Below are 26707 nucleotides of genomic sequence, written 5' to 3' on the forward strand. Positions count from 1 at the left end.
AGAATATACAGTTTGATAAACTTGTCTTTTTCTGATTCCAAGGAAAGCAACCAAAGCATGTTACCAGACTGGTTTGCCTTACTGTACTTAAACAATGGAACTGGGAATTACCAGATGATACTCATCCTTTTCACCACTTGTCACACATCCCGATGCCCAAGCGTATTCCAAAATCTCTATTTCAATTCAAACTGAAACAATACAAAGAAATAAGAAAAAGTAAATAAAAATGTACTACATAGATGACACAGAAAGTTTATTCTGTGAGGTTCTGAAAGTACTATAGACACTTATCCATGTGCATAAACTGTATGTAAATTAGTAACAAGAGTTGCACCCTGTAACCGTATAAAGTTCCTCTTCCAGGAATATGAAGGAAAAAAAGTGTATGTGTGCTTTTGTGCTTCAAAATTCCAGTTCAGTCTCAATTATGATCATTGGCTTTCTATTAAACACAGTATTTTCATTTGATATGTAACATTAATTAAAACCTTAAGGACAGATTTTTTTTTTTGAGCAAAGTTCTAGACAGAATAACACTGCTGGACTGGCAGTTTCTGAATCCTAGAGTAAGACCTACAGGTAGGAGTTCTAATGGTACTTCTGGGAAGTGAGAGAAAAGGTTTAAAATTGAAGTCTTATTTTGAAAGCTGTTAAGGGCTTTAACATCAAGTATGCTGTGTAGCCTCACAAGTTCTTGATCACTAGGATGTAAAATAAAAATACTGATTAGGAGTTATGGAACGTATGATCAACAGCTGATCTGTAAAAAAACAAACCACCGAGGATATCAAAACAATGTTTTCCTTACCTGCAGTTTGCACAGAGGTTTACTGTGAATCTAGTTCCAGCTACTGAAAAATTAAACAAAACAAGCCCTTAGTTACACATTGTCAGCATATCACTTGAAATCTATCTGAATACTTTTAAGTATATTTAGAAACTTATTAAAAAAGAATGAGCCTAGGAATACCTGCCAAGTATCTGTTGAACAGCACTTTAATTCAGATAAAAACTGCTTTCAACAACTCAAGGAGAAGCAGCAAACCCAGCCCTTTTGAGCTCATTGCTAGCTTTTGTCTTAAATAAGTAGACTTAGTCTCATCTTTATCCAGCTGGCTGATAAGATAAACCACCTGGACATGTTTTTTTCTTAAACTGCTTTCTTTGGGGGGGAGGGAAAGAATTAGGAATGACTGCTATTTAACCCTGGCTGCTTGTGTGTGCACTGACTATTTTCCTCAAACTAAAATGAACTTAATATTTAAAAATATGCCTATAGCTTGTTAAGCAGCAATGCTGTTCATCAAGACATCTTTTTTTTTTTTTTGACAAATGATCACGAATTTTAAAGGTTTTTCATCCATTGTTTTCATGAGAAATGTAGCATCTGTTTTTTGCTGTAGAGAATAAAATCAACCACTGCAGTTTAGTATATGTCATGCCTGTCAAAAACTAACACATAAGGAGTGAAACCTTTTCATTATTGAAAGGAACGACAACTATGTGTCTCCACTTTCTACAGACAAAAATCTATGCTTAATCTTGAAGAGTAACAGCAGTTGTAAAAATCAAGAGATTTTACTAGGAATTTTGATAGCTAAAATACATGTTTTTCAGAAAACCTGCTAGTTGCATGTATAAAACTTAACATCAGGACCAAGTTACAATCCAGTTTCATTTTATGTTGTTATTTCATAGGAAACTGACTCCACGCTAACAAACATAAATATTGCTTTGACTCATCACAGCCTTTCACTATAATGTCCAAATACATTTTATAGTGAAATTCAAATATCAAGTAAAAATAACAGGGTGGGGTTTTTTTGTTTGGTTTGGTTTGTTGCTTTGTTTTTTTTTTCACAAAACACATTAATTATTTTTTTCTGATATTAGGTAGATTTTGGTCAGTGAATACCTTAACTTTTTTCTCCCATGCCATGTTGCAACAGCTGCCTTACAGAGAGGCAAGTGCACTCACAAAGTGGATATGTTGAGTTGAACTTCATTATGTGTAAAATGTATTGTCGCTGTTGCTGTGAAATAGGCCAGTTCTGTACCTCTTCTGGTGTGATTCTGATAGCTTTGTATGGGGGATGTTGCCACCAACATGAATCTTCCTTTGTTTCTAAACTTAAGTCAATGTTTTCCATAGGTACTTCTTATTAGATATGCCTAGACTTTAAATGGTTTTGGTAGATATTGATGTTTACACACACCATTTTAGTTTGTGTTGATCATTTCTAAATATTATTTAAATCCTTACACTCTAGAATGCATGTGGATTTGATTATTCTAGTGCTTACATTTTGAGTAACTTCATATATAATTTTATTCAACAGGAATTTGCTGCACTGACAAAAGAATTAAATGCGTGCAGGGAACAGCTGCTTGAAAAAGAGGAGGAGATTTCAGAACTGAAAGCTGAAAGAAACAATACAAGAGTAAGTATACAGCAGACCTTTTCTGGAAATCATGTATGCATAAAGGAGGAGGAATATACTTAAATATAAATTTAGATCTTCATTTTTATAGGCAAAATTACAGCTTTTAAATAAGACTTGTAAGATTCTATGTAACAGGGCAGATCTACCTTGCTACAGTTTAGAGGAAGTGAAAGTACATGTTAGCAAGATACATTGCAAAAAATAGCAGATTTAATATGTAATATGATAAGTACATTCAGTTTAAATGCTTTCTAAAGCAAGGGACTCATGCAGCCTTCCAAGCCCCAGGCCTGCCTAAGTAACCTTCACATATCCTCGTGTCTTACCAAGGCTAAAGGCAAGGTTGCAACAGACCCAGCTTTCTTTTGTGCCTTGGATTTGATCTGAATAAGGATGAGATGAAGGCTGCCACACATGTCATAGTCAGACTGCTTCGTCTAGATGCAGCCATGTGACCCTACAGTAAATGTCACGTACCATGCAGCTGAGTTAGGACAAGATTTCAGCCTTAAATTTACCATGTTCTACTTCAATCAGAAGATGTCTTGTCTGGGGACAAGAATATGTGATAGCATGCTCTGAAAATTCTCAACTGCTGTACAGAATGGTTTTCAGAATAAAATAATTTGCACATGCAAGTATCTGGACAAAGGCAGAACTAATCCAGAAATGGAAGAGGGGAGCAAAGGAGACGTTATGGTGTGTGGAAATATGTGAGAAAAAAAATGAAGTAGTCCCAGATGAGACAGGAGTCAGGCTGGTAATGAACGTATGGAATAGATCTCAGAGAGGTTCAACACCAAGGATGATTTCTCACATCCATATTTCATTCTTCTGTGATCTGGGTAACTCTTCCTTTTTTCATCATTTCATTAAACAAATAGCACTTTGGCTGGTCAGATAACATCTTTCTTTGGTCAGCTGATTTGCATTCTGAAGGAACTGTAACAACCTACAGGACAAAAGAACTGAGAGAGGGTTTTTCTTTCTTCTGTGTAACTATATCACCAGGGTGTCATAGGCTTCAGAAATCTAAGGAAAGACATATGATACAGGTGCCTGCAAAAAGGCAAAGCTGTCCCATCTACTTCCATGCTAGCTTGGAAGTACAGGAGATGATCACATTTAGCACAAAAGTCTTAGAGGTGATTTCCATCACCTCTAAGGTTTGGGAAATGTGATGGGAGTCATAGGTAAGATCTACATTTTCTCACACAAATCTCATACATTCTAAACTGTCTGAAATGACTCCCACAAAAATAGAATTAATTAGTAAAGAAGCATGTAGGAATTGTACTGTATTTTTTAGCAAAACATCTCTACAAATCTCAAGACTTTTAAAGCTGCTTAAACTTTAAGTAACTGCTATATATATCGGGTATTTTAGTATTTAAAGTAAAAATAGGAAATTCCATTAAGAAAATTATTTACATAGAATAAAGAACGCTTTGTGTTAATTTCCAGAATAAATTTTTGAATGCAGAAATGTAGTTAAAAAATACATTCAGTTGTACCTATTCAACAAACTATATATACCCATTCCTGCACAGAACATTCATGAATTTCCCTTTCTTTACAGAAAAAATACCATATAAACTAAATTTGCAATGTCATCTTCTCAGTTGTCCTAAGTTCTTGCTAAGTATGTGCATTAGTCTGTCTAGCACAGTGCTTTATGCATTTCACTACAAAACCCACTGAACATCAGCTTTGGTACATTCAAACTGCAATGTACCTATACTTACTATGGGTCTTGACATAAGCAGAGCAGACTAGCAGAAATTCCCAAACAGCTTGGAGCCAAAGATACCTCCTTGCCAAACAACTGTGAGAGAAAAGGAAGATGAGTCAACCGCAAGTCACACCTAAGTCAGACTGAGCTCAATCATAGGCATTTTCTTTGCAAACCGAGAAGCTTAAAGATCATCCACTCTTACGTTTCTTGTGTTATATAAAAGAAAAATTTGTAAGAGATTTTCCAGGAGAACTAATACCAATGAAGGAGAGTGATAGGGTGTGACAATCCTTGCGAAAAGTCCTTGCAGTTAAAATTAGTAAACTCTACCAGTGTGTTTTCAGAGTGAGGATGAAACTGGGTATTGGAGAGTAAAACCTTTATGCTATGAAAATGATACAGGAAGTGCAGGAGATGTTACAGTAAACAAAAGGAGAAGATGTAGTCCAAGTATTAATGGGGAAGGAGAGAGAGAAAACATTCATGCCTTACCCTGACCTCTACCTTTTTCATTAATAAGTTATTGCCCCATCATGTCATATATATGTTCTTGCCAGTCTAAACTGCCACATACATTAGTTGTCAGAGTTTGCTGTAATAGTAGTGCTGTCTTCTAGAGGGTCCTGTATGTATCTTTTATAGGGAAAGATCGGCATTTTAGAGACAAAGGTGTTGTCTTCAGAATACAGTCTTGCTAAGGCGCTAGTGTTGAGAATTCTGGCAACACTCATTCAGAAGACATTGCCTAGAAAGAAGCATTTTTGCAAACTGAGATTTCTGCTGTTACTAATGCAAAATAGCATTAATATTTTGTAACAAAAAGTTGCTCCAAAATTCTTCCGTGTTTAAGCAAAGATTTTAGTAAAGTAATAGTGTTTGGGGAGCCACTGATAACACTTTTGTGACGAGGAAATTAGATGTATTTTCTAATATATGAACTTAGTCCAAATAATGTTTCTTTCTTCCATCCCATTAGCGTTCACACTTTACCCAGGTCTAGGTTGGCTATGTTAGCAAGCCTTACCTGCATCCCAGGGCGCGCACATGCATAGCCACAGGGAGTGGAACCACTCACTACAAACATTTTTCTTTCGAGTAGCAGTTCCTACTACTTTTAAATAAAGAGGCTGAGTTCCAAATTTTCAGATTGCTGTTTCTGAATTTTTAAATCCAACTTTTTATCTCCCTGGGGTAGCAGCATAAATACACTGTTTGAAGTACCTACTGCTTCAAAATGAAGATAGCAAGAAGAAATAGAAGTGACAACTCTGTCAGGTTCTGAGTACACACGAGCCTGCTAGCTCACTTTTACATTTTCAGTTATGCCTAACTGGCAGTTCTTTACTCCAGATACATACCTGTGGGTTTATTTCTTGGCAACAGCCCCAGACACTTCTTGCCAATCTCCACAGAAACAAACCAACCCTCCCCCCAAACCACACAACCACATGTATCCTGATTTGCCCTCTATGACAGGCTGCCCTGACAGACCCTTACAGAAACATGCATTAGAAGGAGACCATGATGGAATTACATCAGCCTTGTTCTCAGGCTAAAGCTGAAACACAGCACTGCACCAGCTACTAGGAAGGAGAAAAATACAGGCAAACCCAGGAAAGTACCCACCCCTTATTCCATACCATTTACGTCATGCTCAGGTCCCACATTTTTCAATGTACCATCACTTCTGTCTTTTGATATATATGCAGCTGAACCCAGAGCATCAAGTCCTGTACCCACAAGGTCTCAGCCAAAATATCAGTGCTTAAACTTTATCCCAATGTTTATCAAGTTCCTACTCAATCGTTCTGAAGCAAAGCTTCCTACTGACCTTTTACTGTTGAATATGTATTTTTACTATGATAATTAACTTTTTCTGATTTAATACGGTAGAAATATTTTCATGTCAAGAACTTAGCTAGCAACTTAAATCTGTCAGTATATGAGGCAAAATAGAAAATGCAGGAGCATATGTATGTATGTTGATTGGTGTGGTGTTGCTGACAGAAAGGCAGACAGGTTGTCTCCGGAAAATAATTACGTGAAACTTTGAAAACATACAAAAATATATTAATAGCAACTGTTACAGTTATTCCTTTGAATATTCTCTAGGTAGAATGATCACCTATAGCATGTGGAAAGACAGAATCTTTTCTGAAGCTGGAACACAGGTCAATGTGATTTACCATGTTATTTAAAGAAAATTATGAATTCTACTAATTTGGCTGTACTAAGTTTAAATTTAAATTGAAAGTTATTTTTGTCTCAATGCGTATTCTTTAAAAGTAGAAAAAGTTTGTGGGATTACCTTATTAAATAAGAATATGATTATGAGTAAATTTTAAGTTTGGTTTGACAGCTGAAACAAAAAATGTTGCAATGCTGATATGTTTAATTCTGATTGTGTTTTTTCACTGCAACAAAAACCAGACATATACATATACTTTTTGTGTATAACAAAAAGTGTTACTTAAGTTGGTCTGAAATATTTTAGCTCAAGCAGTTCTAGAGACAAGAAAAATTAAACCTTTATACATGCATGAAACAGCAGTAGCAAGCAGTGTCATTGTCTTTCTTCTACTTAGTACCTCAGGAGCTGAAGCATTTACTAACCTGAACAAGGCTGTCTTACATTTAATTTTATTAATATTTTATTGTCTCAATTCTTTAGTGGACAGTCTATGAAGCATCTTAATTTAGGCATTGCAGTCTCATAAGTCACTTAGATCAGAACTTAAACTATATTTTATGATTAAATTTCCTTTTTATTGTCCAGAAAAACTCTGGGAATATCTTTTGAAGTGTGGTTTCGATGCCTTTATTTAGCTCATTTTCTTAGAGCTTACATTAGTTTAAAAGGTGCTGAAACTAAATTGGGCACTCTGTTTTCTTTTTTAAATATGACAAAATGTTCTTACAGTCTGAAAGTACTGTACACATGAAAATAAGTATAGCTATTTCCTAAAGTTCTATAAAGGCAAAAGCATTATTTCACTAATGTAAATGACAATAAATTTAATTAGATTTGCCTCAACATTATATCTATCCTCTAGACTCATCCATTTCTTCTTTCAAAATAAGTACTGTCACAGAAAAGAGGGTTACAATAGTTAGTAAATGTAATATATAGTAATACCTGTAGTTTCAGACACTATAATCTAATAGTTATTTGATATAGTTATTGCATTATTCTCACAAAACACCCTTTCTTCATTTCTATTACTTTGTACCATTATCCTGATTATTACATTTTCTTTCATGCTTTTGCTTCACATATGTTTGTTTCAATTAAAGTTTTAGGCTACCAGTATTTTTTTTCCATTTCAGATGTACAGAAAGACAGACATGGGACATATGCTGCAGTTAGGCTCTAACTTCAGGTTTTCAAAGAAAGATTTTCACTAGTAATTTACCAGTATAGCTATTTGAGGTCACCCTAGCTGATCACAAGTGCAAAGTGGTTTCCGTCACTGTGGAACAATGTAGAAGAAAATGACTGATTTGTGTGACTGGTTTCAGAGATAATCTTCAGCTTCATATGTGCTTATTTTACTTGTCTCCTTTCCTCGCACCAGAGATGGAGATTCACTGAACAATGTGCATTCTAAATATAAACTGAAAGGAAATTTTTGCCTGTGCTGGTGAGAAATTTTAAGCTGGACCTCAAAAGAGAATTGTCTTCTTAGTGGATTGCCCCATTCCTCTAAGGAAAACCTTGAGCTAAGTCTGTATGATTTTAGTAAATCCCTTATCTTTTGATTTTTCTCCCTGTATTCCATTATTTATGCCTCACCTTTTCTGTCCATCACCCACTCCTGATTCTTTAATTTCTCCATTTATTATCCTGCTGTGACCTTTTTTTTTTTACAAATAAGTTTGTTGAAAGTAATGAAAGTTAAAATAAAATATTTTATATTGATTATAATCCAGGTCCTGTAGTAATACAAATTCTACTCGGTGGCACTAATTTCAAATTACTAAGTCATTACTCCTAAAAATGTTTTAACTTTTTTACATTCCATATGTAAATCAGCGTCCATGTAATAATGATGTTATAGTATAATATAGGTAGGTGACATAGGTAGATGTAGTTTATATCATTACATTTAAGTATGAATTTTCATTTCACAGAAATCAATCACTTTGATAAGTGCTTTGGAAATTATTTGAGAAATACAGGAAGCTGGGTGTAATCTGACAATTTTCTCTATTATTGTTGATTTAGTTCTACTTAACATTTTAAAGAGGCTTCACTCACTCGCAAAATATTACTTAGAGCATTTTTCAGTTTTAAGATTATTATTTTAAACATTCTTTAAGCTCATTTAATGTTCAGGTCTCCAGAAAACTTCATCTCATTTAGCTATGATAAAATTATCAGCATGGCATCTTGAGCATCCTAAAATTTGCCCAGCCTAAGAGTTAAATTCACTTGTCAGATTATTTCATAATTTATTGTCAAACTTATGCTTTCCAGTAGGAGAAGCATAGCAATGAAGCGTGGGTGATTCTGTCCCACCTGCTACAGTTGATCTTCATCTTCTTTCCTCTGCAAGCTGCCTGTCCCTCTGAGTGCTTGACAACTATAGCAGCTTGACACAGTGTGAGGGAGCAGAAAATTCTCAGTAGTCCATGATCTGTATTAATGCCAGAGTTTAATTGGAACATACTAAAATACCTAAAGCTGTTTCTAACAATTCTTTTTCAGTTTAAATGAACTACTAATATTGTTGCAATGTTATTTCAACATGAAATTTTTGGTTCTCTCACCAATTATTTGGAACAGTAATTCTTGAATTACTGGGAGGGGGGAAAGTCCTCAACATATCCTCAAGTTATTGTAATTTCCTTTAGTTGTTAAACTACATTGCTTGGACACATTATCTTCAATGTTAATTTCCCCCATCACTGTAGCAATGGAGTGCTTCATAGTTCTCTCAGTGTAGTTAGGTTTGCTCTTCCCAGGGAAGTAGGGAAGGTTTGGGGTTTTTTTGTTGTTTTTTTTTTTTTTTAGTATAATCATAGCTGGGGCAAAAGTTGGGTAAAGCAGCAGTATCACTGCAATGTCCAAGGGTAACGAAGCTGGTGAAGAGTCTAGCGCACAAGTCTTATGAGGAGCAGCTGAGGGTACTGGGGTTGATTAGTCTTGAGAAGCGGAGTCTCAGGGAAGACGGTATCACTTTCTACAACTACTTGAAAGGAGGATGGAGCAAGGTAAGTGTTGGTTTCCTCTCCCAAGTAACAAGTGACAGGACAAGAGGAAATGGCCTCCAGTTTACCAGTGGAGGTTTAGATTGGCTAGTGGAAAAAGTTTCTTCGCTGCAAGGGTCATCAAACATTGAAACAGGCTGCCCAAAGAAGTGGTTAAGTTGCCATCCCTGGAGGTATGTAAAAGATGTGTAGATGTCGCACTTAGAGACATGATTTAATGATGAACTTGGCAGTGCTGCCTGGCAGTAATGAGGCATTGGGAGGCCTGGTTAATAATACTCTTGCTCAGCTGGTTTTGCTGTAAGCAGTTCTCAGAGAATTTATAAGCCAGAAGCTTATGTCAGCATGTTTCTTGAGCAGCCTTTGGGCTGACAGTAAGGAAAATTCCAGTGTTCATAGGCAGTTTCCAGAAAAATGAAACAAAAAATGAACTGAACTGAGTAAAATTCAGGTGAATAAGAACAGAAAAAAAAAAAAAGAAAAAAAGGCATGAAATGTTCAGAGGTAGTGCAGTAGTTCTTCATCAGTATTTTGACACTTAGGTGTGACATCAGCTCATCTGTCTTCATACAGTAAAATAGGCAACACAATATTTTGCACTTGATTTATTTGATGTCTATGACACATATACCAACATTGAAATATGGTTTTATCATCTCTAAAATTCTAATTCTAAGCTAAAGAAAAAATTAGTGGATGACTTTTATGGGTTTAGTTTTCTACATTTTGCATGTTTCTAATATGGAAACATCTTAACCTGTTACCTGCTCTTCTACAAAAGACTAGGGTGCTGCACTTTTCATGCCATATAGTAAACTCCATGATCACCCCATTAGAAATTCTGAATTCCCAACACTCTGTTCTCTTTCTATACTTAGAAGCCTTGTTTAATGTTTCTTTCTCTCTTCATCACTCTTTTTGATCTCCATTCTTCCTTCTCTTAACAAGGATCTTGTCTTTCTTCTGTCCATCCTGACTTCAAATTCCCTCTTGAGACTGTGTGTCTATATCCATTCAAAAATGGTTCTGGATGTATATATTTTTTTTCCCCATGTTCTTTATTAATCTCTGTGCTATAGGTTATGTGTAATTTCTTCTACCACAAACATTTTTCCCCTGTCAAGAATTCTGTGTCCCCATAATTTTTCTTTTGCCCTAAACCAGATTTTCTCATTTTCGCTTCCTACCAAGACTTGCATACAGGCTCTCAGAACTCTCCTTTTTTTGTGTTTGTCTGGAACATAAGTAGTTCTAGGTAGCAGAGTATGAAATATGACAAATTTGCTTAGTGTTTGTCCAGAAATTAGCTATCAAGATTTTGTTATTCTGAACCGCTTTAGCGGGTGCCAGCTTGAGCTTCAGACAACTACAGACTTACAGAAGGAATGGCCATTCTAAAAGCTCAACTGTGGTTCAACATCTTCCCTTTTTCTTCCAATTTCTGCAAAGTTTCATATCATTTTCACCACATTTAGACTGTTACTGTGGTAGCTATGATGCATTGTAAGTTTCTGCATAAAGGCATACAAGACAGACAGCAGAGCAGGGTAAGTCGGTCTCTAACAGGATTAGCCAGCAACTGGAAATGACTGTGGAGAAATCTGAGTCCACAGCATAGATTAGAGCCAGAGTCTGGCTACCCCAGGGCAATGGAATGGGGCAGAGTCTGGGTGCAGAGAGAAGGGAATGTTGCAGCCACGCGGTCTCTTTTCAGAGATGGGGCAGTGAGTGGGTTGTGGCATTAGAAATCAGCTATTGACTTACTTTTCTCCATCTATCTCCTAGATAAACTCGGTGGCCTAGAAAAATCACAATGATACATGAATTTAGACCAAAATTTAGAAATTCAGCTCTATGCATGATAGCAATTGTGTCTTTAAGTACTGAGTTACCATCTTACCAAAGAACCATATCAAGTTCCCAAGGGCTCTGTGATGCAGAGGTCTCTAGAAATTTGCCTGTTACTTTGGACTGCCTCAAATAATTAAAAATCCACCTGTATCTACAATCAGCCCTACAGGGATTGGATGACAAAGCTCATTAATATCTTGCTTATTTGCTTTTGATAAATACAGGCCATCACTTGAATTCAGAAATGGTAGAAATACCCTCCTTTCTTAAACTGTGTGGAGTCATTACGATTCTTAATGTATTTTGCATATGTGTTCACTATCTTTGTGAATGATACAGTTATTGTAACATAATAACTAGGTGCAAATACAGACACAAAAACTGTATTTGAAGCAAAGATAACTTCAAACCCTAATCATTCCTGACTTAATACCAATACATTGCAACTACAATGTGATTATACTCTGGTTTTGCTTTTCTGTGACTATGAATTCATGTAACAATAAAGTTATTATGTGGCTGAGTATAACTATGGATTACAGATAAATATATAAGTAACAATAGCTAGATTAAGAACACATTGAAGGAGAAATAATAAACAGCTATCCATATAACTTTCAAATTTCCACTTCAGTGACTTAGATATAGTTGTATATTGTAATTACAATACATTTAACATGCATTGTGATTCATTAATTTAGTTACCCTGCTTCAACCTTACAGTTAACCAATTCTCTTTTATGTTCAGGCAGTAAGAACAGCAATGGTAGTCCTATGAAAGTGTAGGCAAACGGGGAATTTTGTATACATCAACTATCATTTTAATTTTCCATATAACCTCATAGTAATAATGAAAAATAATTATATATTTTACAATAATAATAGGTTAACAATAGGCTATTTACAGGTTATTTTACAGATATTTATAATAGCTTGAAATTTCTCTTTATGGATCTTTTTGTCTTCCATCATGTCTGCGATGCAGTAGAGACCATGTACATTTTAGATCACATGCCAGTAAGAAACACCATTAGCTGTGGCATTTAGAATGAATAGTCTTAAAAATGTAATAAGATATTCTGTTTACTTTTACATATTTTGTTAAGTAACTTCCAGTAGAAATTGAAACTATCTTACAGTTATGGTGAATTAATTATTAACTTCTTTAGTATTTTTGCATGATGCTTTAGACTGGCTTTGATTGTTATTTGGTTGTTAATGCTCATCAATTACTATAACAAATAATAGTGTAAATATGTACTTAATTTAGTTAAATAGTGGCCCTATGCTGAGTGATTTCTTGTTCTTGCTTTTCATGGCGGATTTTTAAGTTAAATGAGTAGATTTTGTGTTTTTCTATTTATTCCATCTGATTTAGAGTCATGAAATGTTGCCGGTAATTCCAGTAGTCTCTCCTACAGTGAGGTTGCTAAGAAAATTGCTGTTTGGTACTATGCAGGTTATAGTTGGAATTCCCATAGCATTTAGATTCACGAAAATTAATATCCTTTTGTATCAAATCCAATAGCTGTTACTGGAACATTTGGAGTGCCTTGTCTCAAGACACGAAAGGTCGCTGAGGATGACAGTGGTGAAGCGGCAAGCACAGTCTCCCTCAGGAGTTTCCAGTGAAGTTGAGGTCCTCAAAGCTCTGAAATCTCTGTTTGAGCACCACAAGGCTTTGGATGAAAAGGTACAGTATGGAAAAAAAAGCTTACTAAATACTCTCTTTAACTTACTTAACTGTGCCTTATGATGCAGCAGAGCATCTGTATTGTTTATTTGCTTCTTGGAATATGTCCTGTACTTACAGCATTTACATGTGTCCAGAGAAAACCATAAGAATGTATGACCAATATCTGTAATGCACTTCAGGTCACTTTACCTATCTTTTGTAGACAACAGTGCTGACTTTTCAAAACAAGCAAATCTCACCCCTACCAGACATGCTTCTACTTAGCAGTACATAAGGATGACACCATGATATTTATTGTCTTTACAATATGCTTTTAAGTTATTGCTGAGAAAATGTAGGTATCTCACATTTGAAAAACACACAGAATAAAGTGGCAGAATGAGACGTTTCTAACTATATAAATGAACCTGCCTCTTAAAAGTTTTAAAAGGAAAACCTCCTAAATTGCAGACATGTTTTTGTCATTTACTACAGAAGCATAGTGTTTCCTTTATAAGTAGTGTAACCTAAAAAAAAGTAGTAGGTCCTTCATTGAAGAATAAAGATAAAATCCACAGATGACAACTGTATCTAGTCATGCTAATTAGGAGGGTCTTTCCACTGGATTCCTCATGTGTCCTCTGCTGGAAAGACTTTTGTGTGAATGAAACTTTGTACAACTAGGAGGTATCCCTTCGAGCATTGCTGACATGAATTCAGAAATCCAAATGATGTCTAGAAACATTATATTCAGAAGACAATGCGTCTGAATTAGTTAAGAAGTGCCTCAAAACTACACATTCAGGGAGCACATGAGAACCATTGCTCATGAGTAAAGAACCTAGTACCTTGTGGGGTTTGTCTTGGCTGATTTGCTTGCGCTCATTGCTGCAGCTGAGTTGCTTCTCTATTTGAGATATTTGGGAAAGCAGAAGAGACATTTGTGTAGCACAGCATCCATGACCATTGTCTGCAGTGTTGATCTGCGTTTGTGTAGAACCAGTTGAGTGGTCTCACAGTAACAAATTTAACTTTTCCAAATTCAAAAATATACTCAGAAAGTTGACCATATTTAAGTAATTTATAGTAATATTTATTTTCTTTGGTAATAAAGGTGTGAAACACTGTGGGGTTTCGGTCATACTGGGTTAATTTATAAGGTTCAAAGTTAAATGAATTTTATGCCAAATCAAAACTTATTTTGTGTTTAGCTATAGCTTTAGTTCTACATTCTGTTCAGCTACATATCATGGAAATATGTTTAAAGAAAATCTAGGAAAGGGAATACAATGACTCTTGCTTCTGTAGTCAATTTATTGTAATAAGCTTTTAGATGTCATTAAGATTTACAAAATCCTGTATTATTAAAAATATCTTTTGAGGACTGATAGGGTTTATGGTCTGAGCTTTGACCTTTTACCCAACATTTTAAACACTGATAAAATTATAGAACAGGGAGTTTTCCTGCTTCTATAATTTTTGACACTATGCTGGATACATATGAGAAACAATAAGAACTAAACTTTAAATAGATTCTGATTGTTTAGCAGTTATGTACTTCTTACACATTTTCTTTTGTGAATGTTTTAGTGTTTAGGTACTGTGCAGTTTATTTGACATCTCATTTTGAAAATTATTTTACAGAATTAGATCGAAGCTAAATATAATGTTTTGACCTATATCTCTGGAAATTCTGGTGGGTTTTTCTACTGTAACAGGTTAAAATCAGTAATCAGTTAATTTCAAAATCTTGGAGTGACACAGGTAACACATCTTATGCATATAATGGGTCTCTGTCCCAGTGGCAATGATAATTATCAGCGTAGAAAACTCAGCCATCTGCAGTCCTATTAACAGGAGATTTGTTACATTAGAAAACAAGTTTTAAAATAGTTTGGCCAAAATGACTTTTTCCTATTTGCTATTCATCTATGCATTGAACCTCTATGCATTGAACTTTTTTAATTTTGATATAGTAAATCATATTTTAATTTTAAAACTTTCCAAAATCAATCAAGGCAAGAGTTTAATAAATTAGTTTAAAATAATTGATTATAAACCTAGCGCATATTGTTTTCAGGTACACATCCTGTATGAAATTATTTATTTATGTTAAAGTGTCTTTCTTTAGAAGAATTGGATCAAAGTTTTGTATACCATCCAGATACCTGATAATATAATACTATCACATTATGCTGTGATGTTGTGCATTGTCAGTGTTATTGAGACTTCTACTCAAAAATAATGGAAATAAAAGAGACTGCAGACATCCAAATGTGCTGAAAAAACTATGGTTTTTGACAGAAAAATTACATAAATTAGATTTGTTTCAGACCCCTCAGAAGTAAGATATTAATCCACCTATGAAAATTCATTGAAGTTCCTCAGAAATTAGTAAAACAATGTAAGTTCGACCTCCTAGAGGTCATCTGGCCCAACTTCCTGCTCAAAGCAGGCACAACGGTGTCAGGATGCCTAGCTGGAGTTTCCATTGCTGAGTCTTGTACCTTGTCCCTCTGGTCCTGTCACTCTGCATCTCCAAGAAGAACTTGGCTTTGTTTTCTCCGTATCTTCTGGTTACCTAGCTGTAGATAGCAAAAAAATAAACCACATCTCCTCTGAACCTTACTTTCTTAAGTGTGATGAGACCCGGCTCTCTCAGCCTCTTCTCATATGCCATGGGCTCCAGCCCAGGTCCAACTTGGTAGGTCTTCTTTGAAGTCTGTCAGTGTCTTTCTTGTACTGAGGAGCCCCAAACCAGATGCAGTCTCAAAAGTCCAGAGGGGAATAATTGTTTCAGTCTGCTGACTGAGCTGTGTGGCTTTTATTCACCCCTAGGTCTTTCCTGCAAGACTGCTTTCTCTTCCCCAAGCCTTACTTGTGTCCTGAAGTTATTCCATTCATAGTAATGGAACGTCACTTGGACTTTGTAGCACTGATCACAAATCTCTAAGCTTTGCAGTCCAGCCAATTTTCTATGCACTATATAATCCCCTTACCCAATTCAGATCTCACCCTTTTCTCTAGGGGTAAATGAAAGACCTTGCAGAAAACCTCAGTAAAGACAAAGTAAAAGACATTCCCTGTTCTCCCCACATCCATTGAGCCAGCCATCTCATCACACAAGGCAACAAGTTTGGCTAGATGCCATTTGACTTTGACAAAGTCATACTGGCTCTTCCCAATTACCGTCTTGTCCCATATGTACCTGGAAGTGGCTTCCGGAAAGATTTGCTCCATAACCATCCCAAGAGTGGCCAGCTTGTACTTCCCTGGATTTTCACAGGATAATTTCTGCCTTTTATAATGGTGGTCACAACACTTGTGGGTTTTCCACTCATCAGGAACCTTTGAATGAAATCAAATGAATACTGGAAACTTTAATTTTTTCTTCACAAGAAATGTTGACATTGAAACCAATAATTTAGCCTTTGCACACTTGAAAAAGCATAACAAGATATTTTCATAAAAATGCTTGCCTTTTAAATTCACAAAAATCTCAAGAAAGTCTATCCATTTTTCCTAAATGCAAATTTTCTTTCACTTTCTCACTTCCTACGCTTAAACATCTCAAGGTGTTGTAGCAAATTCTGCCACAAAACTTGACTGGTCATGCAAGGATTGCTGTGTACACCATAGGAGAGTTACAAAACCATCCTCGTTTTTCTAATGAAAGTCAATGAAAAAGACAAAACAGACTGGAAGGTGGAAAATAAAACATATCAATTCAGGGTTCATAGTTCCAAGGAGGACTGCTTAAGCATAAGGAAAACCAGGAAAGATACCTTATTCCAAATGACCTCTTGTCTATATATTACATGAAGTCTATACTTTGCCTTTACCTTTTGTCCAAAAGACAGATCACCACAGAGGGTGGTGTCACAGTGCATTAGAAAGAGAAAGCATGTCATTGACAGTTATTTCAGTGTTCGACAGCTCCTTCAGCATCCCTTCACCCCCTGTAGAGTGAAATCTTGTTATGAGCTTCCCCTGCTAGAAAGCCAGTCCCATGTGGCTAAACCAAATATATAAATCCTAGTGAGTAGAAGGTAGTAAGAGTATGCTGTTATTCTTACTTCATCATCCGTGTGAAATCCTAGCAGTGCCAGACAGCCATCTTCATAGTCTGCTCTTGCATAGTCACAGTGTGTTTTGTGAGAATTTTCACTTTAGGGTTTCAGGATAATGAATAAATATATAAATATTTAGTATTATATGTGTATCTCAGATAAATCTCATTGTGTCTCCTTGGGTGAATTGTGTCACAGCAAATAAAAATGACAATAGCTGTATTATTATTTAGAAATTTCATTTGGCATAACCTATACATATATTCAAACATCAGTATGTATCTAATAATGCTAAAATATTTAGAAATCTGAAAACACTGGCAGTGAACACTTCTGCTACCAATTCTAGATTTTCTTCATGTTCAAAGTTAAATTCAGTGATTGTTTTTAATAAGTGTAGGGTTATGTTATGTCTAACAAACAAAAGGTATTAAAAAAATTGAAAGTTTTAGAAACCAGAAGTTAGAACTGATTACAACTGGGAGTGATGTGAAATTCTGACTTAACATTTCTAAAGCCTTTGCTGTTGCCTAAGGCACTTAAAATTTGTGGCTGTATTCATAGGGAAGATAGCCTGTGTGGAAACTTAAATTAATCACCCTTGAGCTTCTTAATGCTTCAATTCCCAAAGACTTCTCTTACTGCTGCTGCTATCTTTGGTTTATTTCATGCAATGAAAAGTTTTAGAAATAATGTAAGACAGCTCTATGAAACATTTTGAGATATATATGAATATACTTGGAACAGTTTATAATAAAGAAGATGAAGATGAGATTTACTGGACATCATTAGAGTTGAATAGAAAATAGAAGCTCAGATTAATTTCATGGTTAGAATATACACTGAGTATAAGAGTAGGTCAGGAAGTACATATTCCTCATATGCAAATAAGGAAGAACAAAAACTAGAAAAATGTTTTTTTTATTTATTCCATTTTATACCTATAATTAAATTCTAACATGTGCCTGAGTATTTTAATGCAGACATTTTTCGTATTTTGCTTTAAACTCTGGGCTCAGCATTTAAGCATTTGGAAAGAAGAAACTATTTAAAGCAACTTCTTCCGCAAACACATTTTTTTGGTTGATGCTTCAAGGGAAGAGTTCAGTTGATCTTCACAGAGGAAGAAGACTACCAGGTGTTATTGTCCTAGCTAAGATTCAAAAAAACACTGGGTTTCTTATGACTAATTCATGGCAGAAAAGTATACCTGATATTCTTGCAAATAAAATCAACCTGGTCATGTGAACATTATCACTATCTTTTTATTCATTAGCAGGTAGCTAGGAGAGCTTTTATTCAATAGACTGTTCATGAAAAAAAGAAAAAAGAGAGTCAATGGTAGCATGTGCAAGGGCTTTTTAGAAGCTCTTTGTGGGCTGCAGATCTGGAAAGAATGAAGAAAGAATTTGACAGCAAGGGAAAAAGTGGGAAGCAGTTGCTAGGAGACAGAGAAAGATGGGTGATATTTTGCACCAACAGCAGTGCTAACATGACATTGACTATGTTACATTTCAAGATAATGCGGTTGCATTTAAAAGCCAGAGGAATATGTAGTCATCTGGGCACATGTTAGAGGATGTATCCAAGCCTTTGCTTGCTGTGCAACCCTTTTGCTCAACACTCTAATAGGAATCTGTCCTTGAAACATGCATATTATAGCATGTTCTGATAGATCAGGTGACATCTGATTACTCTTACTTTGTGAAAGTTTATTTAGTAAAGCTTTACCTACTGCAAAGAAAATAGAAATACATTGAAAGACTATATGAAATTTAAATAGTATGTTATTTCTGAAGTGATAAACATGGTCTCACTGAGATAATGCTTACTTTTCTGAACTATAGTTACTTATTGTCTTTCACTTGCACAAGATAAATAGCATAATATTCTAATCGCTAATTTGCATTTATGGTTCATATGAACTACACACATACCTCCTCCCTTCATAATATCAGATAAAAATAGTTTGCATTTATTCCAACTCCTTGTTCTCTGACAAGCTAGTGACCAGGAACAACACCTTTTCCTGGACCTCTCAGAAATGAGAATGGTTCTGTTTGCTTTTCTTGCTGTAACATAAATCTGAAGAGGAAATCCAATACAAAAGTCTTTGCAATGCATTTGTATATGGGTTTTCAGCCTTTGCCTGTTGCCCTGTCTTTAGATTCTAAGGTTATTAGATATGAACTTAAAAAGTTCAGGAAAACATTAGTACAATTACTAACTGGTAAATATTGCTCAGAGTAAAATATTTTCAAAATACATGCATACCACATAGTTTGGTGTGGCTTTTGTATTCTTTCCTGGAATGTGAATGACCAAACGTGAAATCTTTATTCAGCTTTTGTCTTATTCCTCCAGTTTATCTTAAAATCATTTGAAGACTGAGAAAGAAATTTAAAGTGAGAAATAAAGTTGCAACATTTCCAATGGAAAATGTGAATGAACTAGTTGTTCGCTCGGCAGATGAAAGGGAAAAAAAGAAAGAAAGTCTCCTGTGACAAGGCAGAGTTGCTTTCAGTTCCTTTTGCAACTCTTATACTCACAGAACAAGGACCACTACAGTTTTGATTAGTTCATTATAAAAAAGCAGTACTTTTAACTGTGTACGTAGAAAGAAGGGAAGCCAAGGCAAGGCAACGCTAAGGAAACAGCTTCCAGCTGTTGCTCTGTGTCACACTGGTACTGTTCCATGTTACTAACAATGTTCCTTGTTACCAACAATAAATAGGCCAAGAATGAAAAAGAAAACTATTTGACTATAATAGCTTGATATTCAGAATGAAGACATTAATTCTCTACCTATTTTTTTCTGAAGTGCCATGTTAAAAAAAAAATGTCTCCTAAATTTTCTTTTAAACAAATGCCTATTATTTCCAGGGAGTGTTTATTTCAGGCTTTGAAATGTCCATATAAAACCCACTCAGATTCAGTTCTACAGTGCCACAATATATAAAGATTAAGGATAATTTTTCTGATTTCAGCTCCTGTGGATCTGTGACCTCAGTAATGTTACCTAGTTGGTTTGCAAATTCTAACAGTATTCAAAGTGAATGCCAGTGTTAGACATACTATAATATTTTTTAAACATGCATTCTCATTTGTAAAACACTTAGGCTTTAATATATGGAGGTTTCAGGAAACTTACAAAAATCTGAAGTAAAATTACCAACTGCAGTCTTCTGAATTTTCTCTCAATCACCTTGTCCCCCAGCAGTACTTACAGCCAAGAGGACTGAAGCCAGAAAGATGAATGTCATTTTTCCATGGAGTTTTTGCATCTAAGCTGAGATTTCCATTAAGAAATTGTTATCTGCCAGCTCTCACTGCAGTTAGAGAAATTGAAATGAGGATTCTTGAACACAGGACTACACCCCTCACTCGTAGGACATGGACTTTAATAGTGAAGAGCTAGTAAAAGATAGAAATGGTGGTATGAGTAGCAGGATACAGAAAAAGAGTTTTAGGACGCACAGAGGGGGAACATCTGTGGAGGCAGAGAGCATGATAAGAGAGAGAGGAAAGATGTGAGTACCACATAGTAGATTTGTACTGTCTTGGGTCTGACTGGGAGCAGGTCATCAAGCAGCACTTGGAAGCTGATAGAAGAACTGGAGAAATAATACTGGTTTTCAAGCAGAATATGATTTTAAAAATAGATAGGAAAATGAAGACATACTTTTTCAGGTATACAAACAATTGAAGTTTTTCGATGACAAGCAGAATAACTAAAAAATAGAATTAGATGAAAAATATGAATAAATTAGAATTAGTAAATATAATATTTCAAATTCATTTTCCATATTCCACGTGTGTTAGAATTGAATACTAAAAAAATCATATAAAATGACTGCTATGATAGCTTATGTGCTACCATAAATCCGAAGCTTTATAAGGATGTTTTCCAGGAATTATGTAGCTCATTTTGGAAAGCAGGCTTTATGATTAAAGATTTTTACATGCATTTTTGATGAAAAAAGTACAAAAATGTAATAAATAGTAAAAATGTTTTAGGTTCCATTGAATATTTTGACTGTATTCTCTTGTTCTGTGTATAAAACCTACTGAAACAGTCATGAAAATTTGTAGTAATTTTCACTCTTATCACTGCCACTCACAAACGGCTCAGTCACTCCCACATTAAAATGACTTAAACTGTGTCAGGTGAGGAACAGGCACAGTCAGTTACTGTAGTTCAGCTATTAATTAGATAGTCATACCCTCTAGGAAATGTCCATTTAAGCTACAACATGCATCTTTGGGAAAGTTAACAGTTTATCTTTTTCAATCTTATAGGGCTGAAGGAACAGAGGGAAATGAATTGATCAGAAATTGGACTAAAAAAATTGAGGATTCTTTCTAATCTTCAAAGCATCTTAATATTTCATATACTTTAATACTCTTCAACTCACTTTTCGTTTGCTCCTTTGAGTAAATCTCTTGTGATTTCTGATCTGTTAAGTCTAGCAATATTGTCTAGTATATAATAAAATCATAGTTACCTGAGGGTATTCAAATAATTCATGTAATAGATGAAATATATTTTCATTTTTTTGTTTCTTTTAATAAAGCTGAAGAATGTAAACAAGACCAAAATACCCAAAGTCCTGCATAAGCAACTATATTTGCATTTGTTAGAAAGACTGAATAGGTTTAATTTTTAGTGTTCATTTCCTGAATATGTATTTGACCTTTAGGTTTAGTTTTAAAGTTTAGTGAACATGTTATGTTATAGTTTTGCTAAACTTGTTTTTTTTTTAAAAAAAAGTCTAAGCCATTCTTGAGGTGTAGTGAGTGTATTTGCAAAATTTCACTTGTATCAGTAGTAATAGAAAGAAAGTATGTAAGGAAAGTTAATGTTTATCAGATTAAGAGGTATCACTGGAAAAAGTCTGGAAGCATTAGTACATGCACACCTTTTCAGGGATCTCCTCTATTTGTCAAGCATGTGCAAACAATTGTATATACATGTAGAAGCACTATTTTGCTTTGTTTTCCAGCTACATCTCTTGCTCTAAGAGAATATGCTGACTTTCCTTACAAACATTGCTAATAGCCTTAAACATCCTTGGATCATCAGCTGGAAGAGCATTGCTTCAGTGTAGCTGGAACGTGTTTAGAAGTATATCCCAAGTGTTGTCTGATGAGCCAGGTTATAATATGAGGTTAATGTCAGGTGTCTAATGAAGTTATGTAGATTAGGAGAGGAGTTGCCATAGGCTCCCTTCATAGTCAGGAGTAAGTATCACCTGCACCCAGCACTGAAAGTCACCTTTATGTCTGATTTGCTTTTGATTGTATTAGGACACTGGTTAGTACATTGCCAGCTTAGGTTATCTGTTGTTACATGAGCTGATGGTGAGCCAGAGTACTCAAACAACAGTAAATATGTCTTCAGAAGTATTAAATGAATATAATATTTAATATTTAGTCATAATTTCAATACTACCAATAACAATTGACTAGATCATACGCATCCTTGGAACAGAATAGGCCATCTATGAAACTGGCACAAGCACAGGCATCTTTTCTGCTTATGAGAGTATATCCTGTTTATGACTTTTTGCAAAACCAAAACAAACTGCATGATGATATAAAAAATCTTTAGTATGTGTGCCTAAAGGCAATGCTGCAAGTTATTTTGTAATGAATTTGTTGAATCCAATTGATATGAACAGATTAGTTATCTTCCGTGCATTGGACTTAAAACATCTGCAAATGTTTTTTTTCTTTGTAAAAGATGCTTGTAAACAACATTTTCTTTTTATTCTGTGTCATCTTAGAATATTTGCGTTTGCTGTGTATTCCATAAAAGTACAGGCAAACTGGAACAGCAGTCTGACACTTCAAGTTTGACACATATTTTCATGGGTTTAGTCTTCCCATGGTTAGGTTTGGAAGTTTACAACACTGTATGGTCTCATGAAAGGATGCAACACACATGCCTGGAAACAGACTGGCAGGGCATACAGTAGTGCATATGGCAGATTATATAATCTTTAAAGACTGATAGAAGTTACGTTACTGCACATATTTTGATTTTTCTTCTAGGTAAGGGAACGACTGAGGGTTTCTTTAGAAAGAGTCTCTGCACTGGAAGAAGAACTAGCTGCTGCTAACCAGGAGGTAACACAAAACACTTTCTCCCCTTTTGAGGTTCAATTTCTCTAATACTCTGTCCCATGTGTTCCCTGTCACTTTTCTTAAAGCTCTCAGGAAAAAAAAAAAAAAGTTAAATTGCATTCTGAATAAGCTGCTCAGTGAGGCTTGTTTAAGGTGTTTGTAAGACCTTCTGTTTATTCTTTTACTCCCTTCTCCTGTTCCCTTGTGAACAAGCCAAAATCCTAGAGCTAGTGACAGATTCCCACATTTCTTACAGACCCTGAAAAAAGAGTGAGCCAACAAATATGTCAGTTACTATAAACAATTCAATAACCTGTATTCCTATTTTACTATAAAATTAAGTAGAATACACACATACATATATATATATATACACATACACATATTATATAAATGTTAACATTGATGGAAGAAGGATTATGGATGGCTTTGAAATTTAGGTTTGTCTCTTCCCTTTTAATTACAGTGTGTCATGATGAGCTGTGGTGCCATATAACTATTGTGAATTTGGACAAGAGATATTTTTACCTGTATAGTAGTTTGCAGAATGTTCTCTATTGTATGAAAGGGTTACAGCAACACATATTTGCATTGCACAACAGCAGTACACACATATTGAAAGGAATTTTACACCCCAGAGAGGTGTTTATGAGGCCAGAAATATGAATATTGGTGTCTGCTGGTGACGTTACCATTCCCATTATGTTCTGAATCTCCACCTGATGTGTGCTTCTCACACTGTTAAAAATAAGTCAGACAAGCAATAGAGTTGTATTAAAGCTGTTTTGGGTTATGTCCATTTACTGGTGTAAACTCTTAAACTCAGGTTTAAGAGAAAAGCTGAAAACAGCAACAGACAAAAAAGAAGTACTAACAAATAATTCTGGGAAAATGGAATGTAATTCAGAATAATATGTGATAACGTAAAATATAGACTCCTAATATATTTTTTTCCAATATTCAGCTAGGAAAGTTACTTTCTTAAAGTAACCTCTTAAAAATAGGATCTGCAGTTAAGATATTATTGCTTTATAAATTATAAACTACATATTTTGAATCATTCTTCTCTGAAGTAGCTGTAATTTATCTGTGCAAAAAAAATCCCTCTTTCATTCTTCCATTTCATAACGTCTAGGATACTTGGTTTCAAATGGTTTAGTTACACTGTATTATTTATTCTGTTATTTGCACCAGTCTTTATTAAATAGAAAACAGTCCTTTTGTTCAGTCAAGCCAACTGAGATATATCACACTTTTCTAATCCCTCCCATTTAAGATCCAATTAAATCCAAGTACACTTCACTGAGCACGGGACCAGGTCTTTAGAGCATCACCTTGTTATGTGGAGTTTTAAATAAAATAGTGAAATTTGTATTGACAGTAAGGAACAAAGGCATGCACAATGAAATCTAATTGAAATAGGACTTTCATAGCCTTTCTTGCCCCAAATCCTTAGAAATGTACAAATTTTGTGCCTACCTGATAACTAAAAACATTTAGAAGAGCCAAGCATAATAAACCAAGCATAACATGACCATTAGCACAATCTGAATACTATTATTTCAGTTTCCTGTGAGGCACTCTTAAAGTTGAAAAATGGAAATTCAATTAAATAATAAGGAAAAAAGATGGTAAGAGATGTGGAAGAGAACAGGTGGATAATTTTCAAACAGATAATGCATTTGAACAAGAGCAGATGATTTTCACATAATTATTTATTTAAACAACATAAAATTAATTAGAGAACTGCAGTATATAAGCCTGTTTTCATACTAGGTTCCACAGTGAATACACAGGTAATAAATGGCTTTAAAAATTTATTGTACTATATATGAAAATAAATGGGCTAAGTTTAAAAGGGAATTGAATATATACATTTTTCAGTAATTTCTGTATTCCTGTCACTCATTGTCTGTTCCCCCCAGATAATTAATATTTTGTTTCATATTCTCATACTGATTCTGAGTGTACTACATATTCAGAACTGCATCTAAACATAAAATGATGACAGTAAATTGGTCCCCTAATTAAACAAGTATATCAATAGATATATAGCAAGTATCAGATTGAGGGATACAAAATACTAGAAATGTGTATGTTAAGGTAACACTTTTCTCTGAAAGCCTATGGCTGTGGCTCTGATAGAATGAGAACTGCAGATATTCATGAGTACTTACTGGAAAAATGCTTATATAAAACAGAAAAAAAGAAGGAGAACAACTATAGCTTTCCATCACTGGGTAGTAAACAAACTCTCATTTAGTAGTCTTCGTAGCATATTGCATACACAGCAAAGGGAGTGAAAACATCTGTAGCTCTGTCAAATCTGGTTTTATCTCCAGTTGCAAACACCATCTTACAAAGCACTTTGTATTTGATAGGGAATAGTCACACACATCAACTTTAAACTGCAGGGGCAATTGAGATGGACAGTTGGACCATCATTTGGGGGAAATTTGTGTCGCTAATATTTAAGGGTAATGTGTAATGGAGAAGGGCTTTGGTCTGCAGTTCTAACAGTGACTATTGAAGTAGCATAAGTCACTCTCATTAGTTCAGTTGAACTTTTCAGAAACAAGAATGTCCACCAAATGGTTCATTGCTGTTTTGATTCTGTGATGGCAATAGCTTCTATAAGAAAGTGAATGTGTAATTTATCTCCTTTTCACATAAATGCTACACAGAAATTATTTTGATTTTATTTAATATTTCAATATGCTAGGGATTTTTATGTTTTCAAAAAAGTCAGTTATCTATAAATTGCAATATAAAATATACATCAAATTAAGGGAATCCTTATATTTACTACAGGTTGAATAACAATAATTTAGGGCTAGAATTAACCAAATCAGTTACGTTAACTATTCTACTGAATAGGAAGTCTTGGTTTTAAATTGTGTCAAGCTGGAGGATACTTAACAGGGTACATCAGCTACTTATTAAAACATGTTTACAAACACTAACTATTATACTCTGTCTTACAGAGCACAGGATTCAGTTCAGAATTAGGAGTTTTGAATTTGTGTGTCTACATGTGAACCAGCATCTAAGATTTGACTGTAGTCTGCAGAGGTCTAGTAAATCCAATCTGCCAACTGAGCTGGTGATGAATCTGCCAGGGCTGCCAGATACAGTACAAAATCGACAGGAGAGCTGTCTGTTTGGAGCTAGAGGTGGGGCAGCTATACTGCTGATCAGTCTGCCTGATCACCAAATGCCTGTGTTAGGTAACTGACTCTCACAACAAGCTCATATGTAGACACCTCATGCATAGACAGCTAACTTTAGGTGTCTTGCTCCTTACAAACAGCAGAAGCTCTTTGAGTCAGACACTGGGCTTCTAGATACAGGAGAGATAAAAAAAAAAAAAGGGTCTATATTATATTTACAGTGGATTGAAAAGTCTTTAAATATACGTTTTATTGTGTCTGCTGTAGCTAAGATGAATAGTGGATATTGTTAGTTTTCTGAAAAATTTACTTCCTATTTTTAGTTAAAACTACTGTAAAGCATAGCTACATTTGCTTATCCCTCAGCTGCTTTTAAAATGATGCTGATTTTCAGCTGGTTCCATATAACCTCATTGGTAGAA

At 34.9% G+C, this 26707-nt stretch overlaps 1 protein-coding gene across 7 annotated transcripts in view; it reads left to right on the forward strand.

Annotated features, from left to right (window-relative positions):
- PPFIA2 (PTPRF interacting protein alpha 2) overlaps positions 1-26707 on the forward strand; it is a 321181-nt gene that overhangs the window by 198825 nt on the left and 95649 nt on the right. For 6 of the 7 annotated variants that reach the window (XR_009743619.1, XR_009743620.1, XR_009743622.1 and 3 more), the window contains 3 exons: positions 2343-2444; positions 12773-12937; positions 23044-23118. Coding sequence is in view for 2 of the 7 variants with exons in the window: in XM_061454684.1 (XP_061310668.1) it covers positions 2343-2444; positions 12773-12937; positions 23044-23118 (342 nt within the window). In the remaining 5 variants the exon portion in view is untranslated. The remainder of the gene's footprint in view (positions 1-2342; positions 2445-12772; positions 12938-23043; positions 23119-26707) is intronic. The other variant, XR_009743621.1, reaches the window with a different exon arrangement.

This window comes from Pezoporus flaviventris, unplaced genomic scaffold, assembly GCF_033815535.1.
Source record: "Pezoporus flaviventris isolate CSIRO_AGI_PZ_B2104156 unplaced genomic scaffold, CSIRO_AGI_Pfla_v1 ptg000016l, whole genome shotgun sequence".
Classification (NCBI taxonomy): domain Eukaryota; kingdom Metazoa; phylum Chordata; class Aves; order Psittaciformes; family Psittacidae; genus Pezoporus; species Pezoporus flaviventris.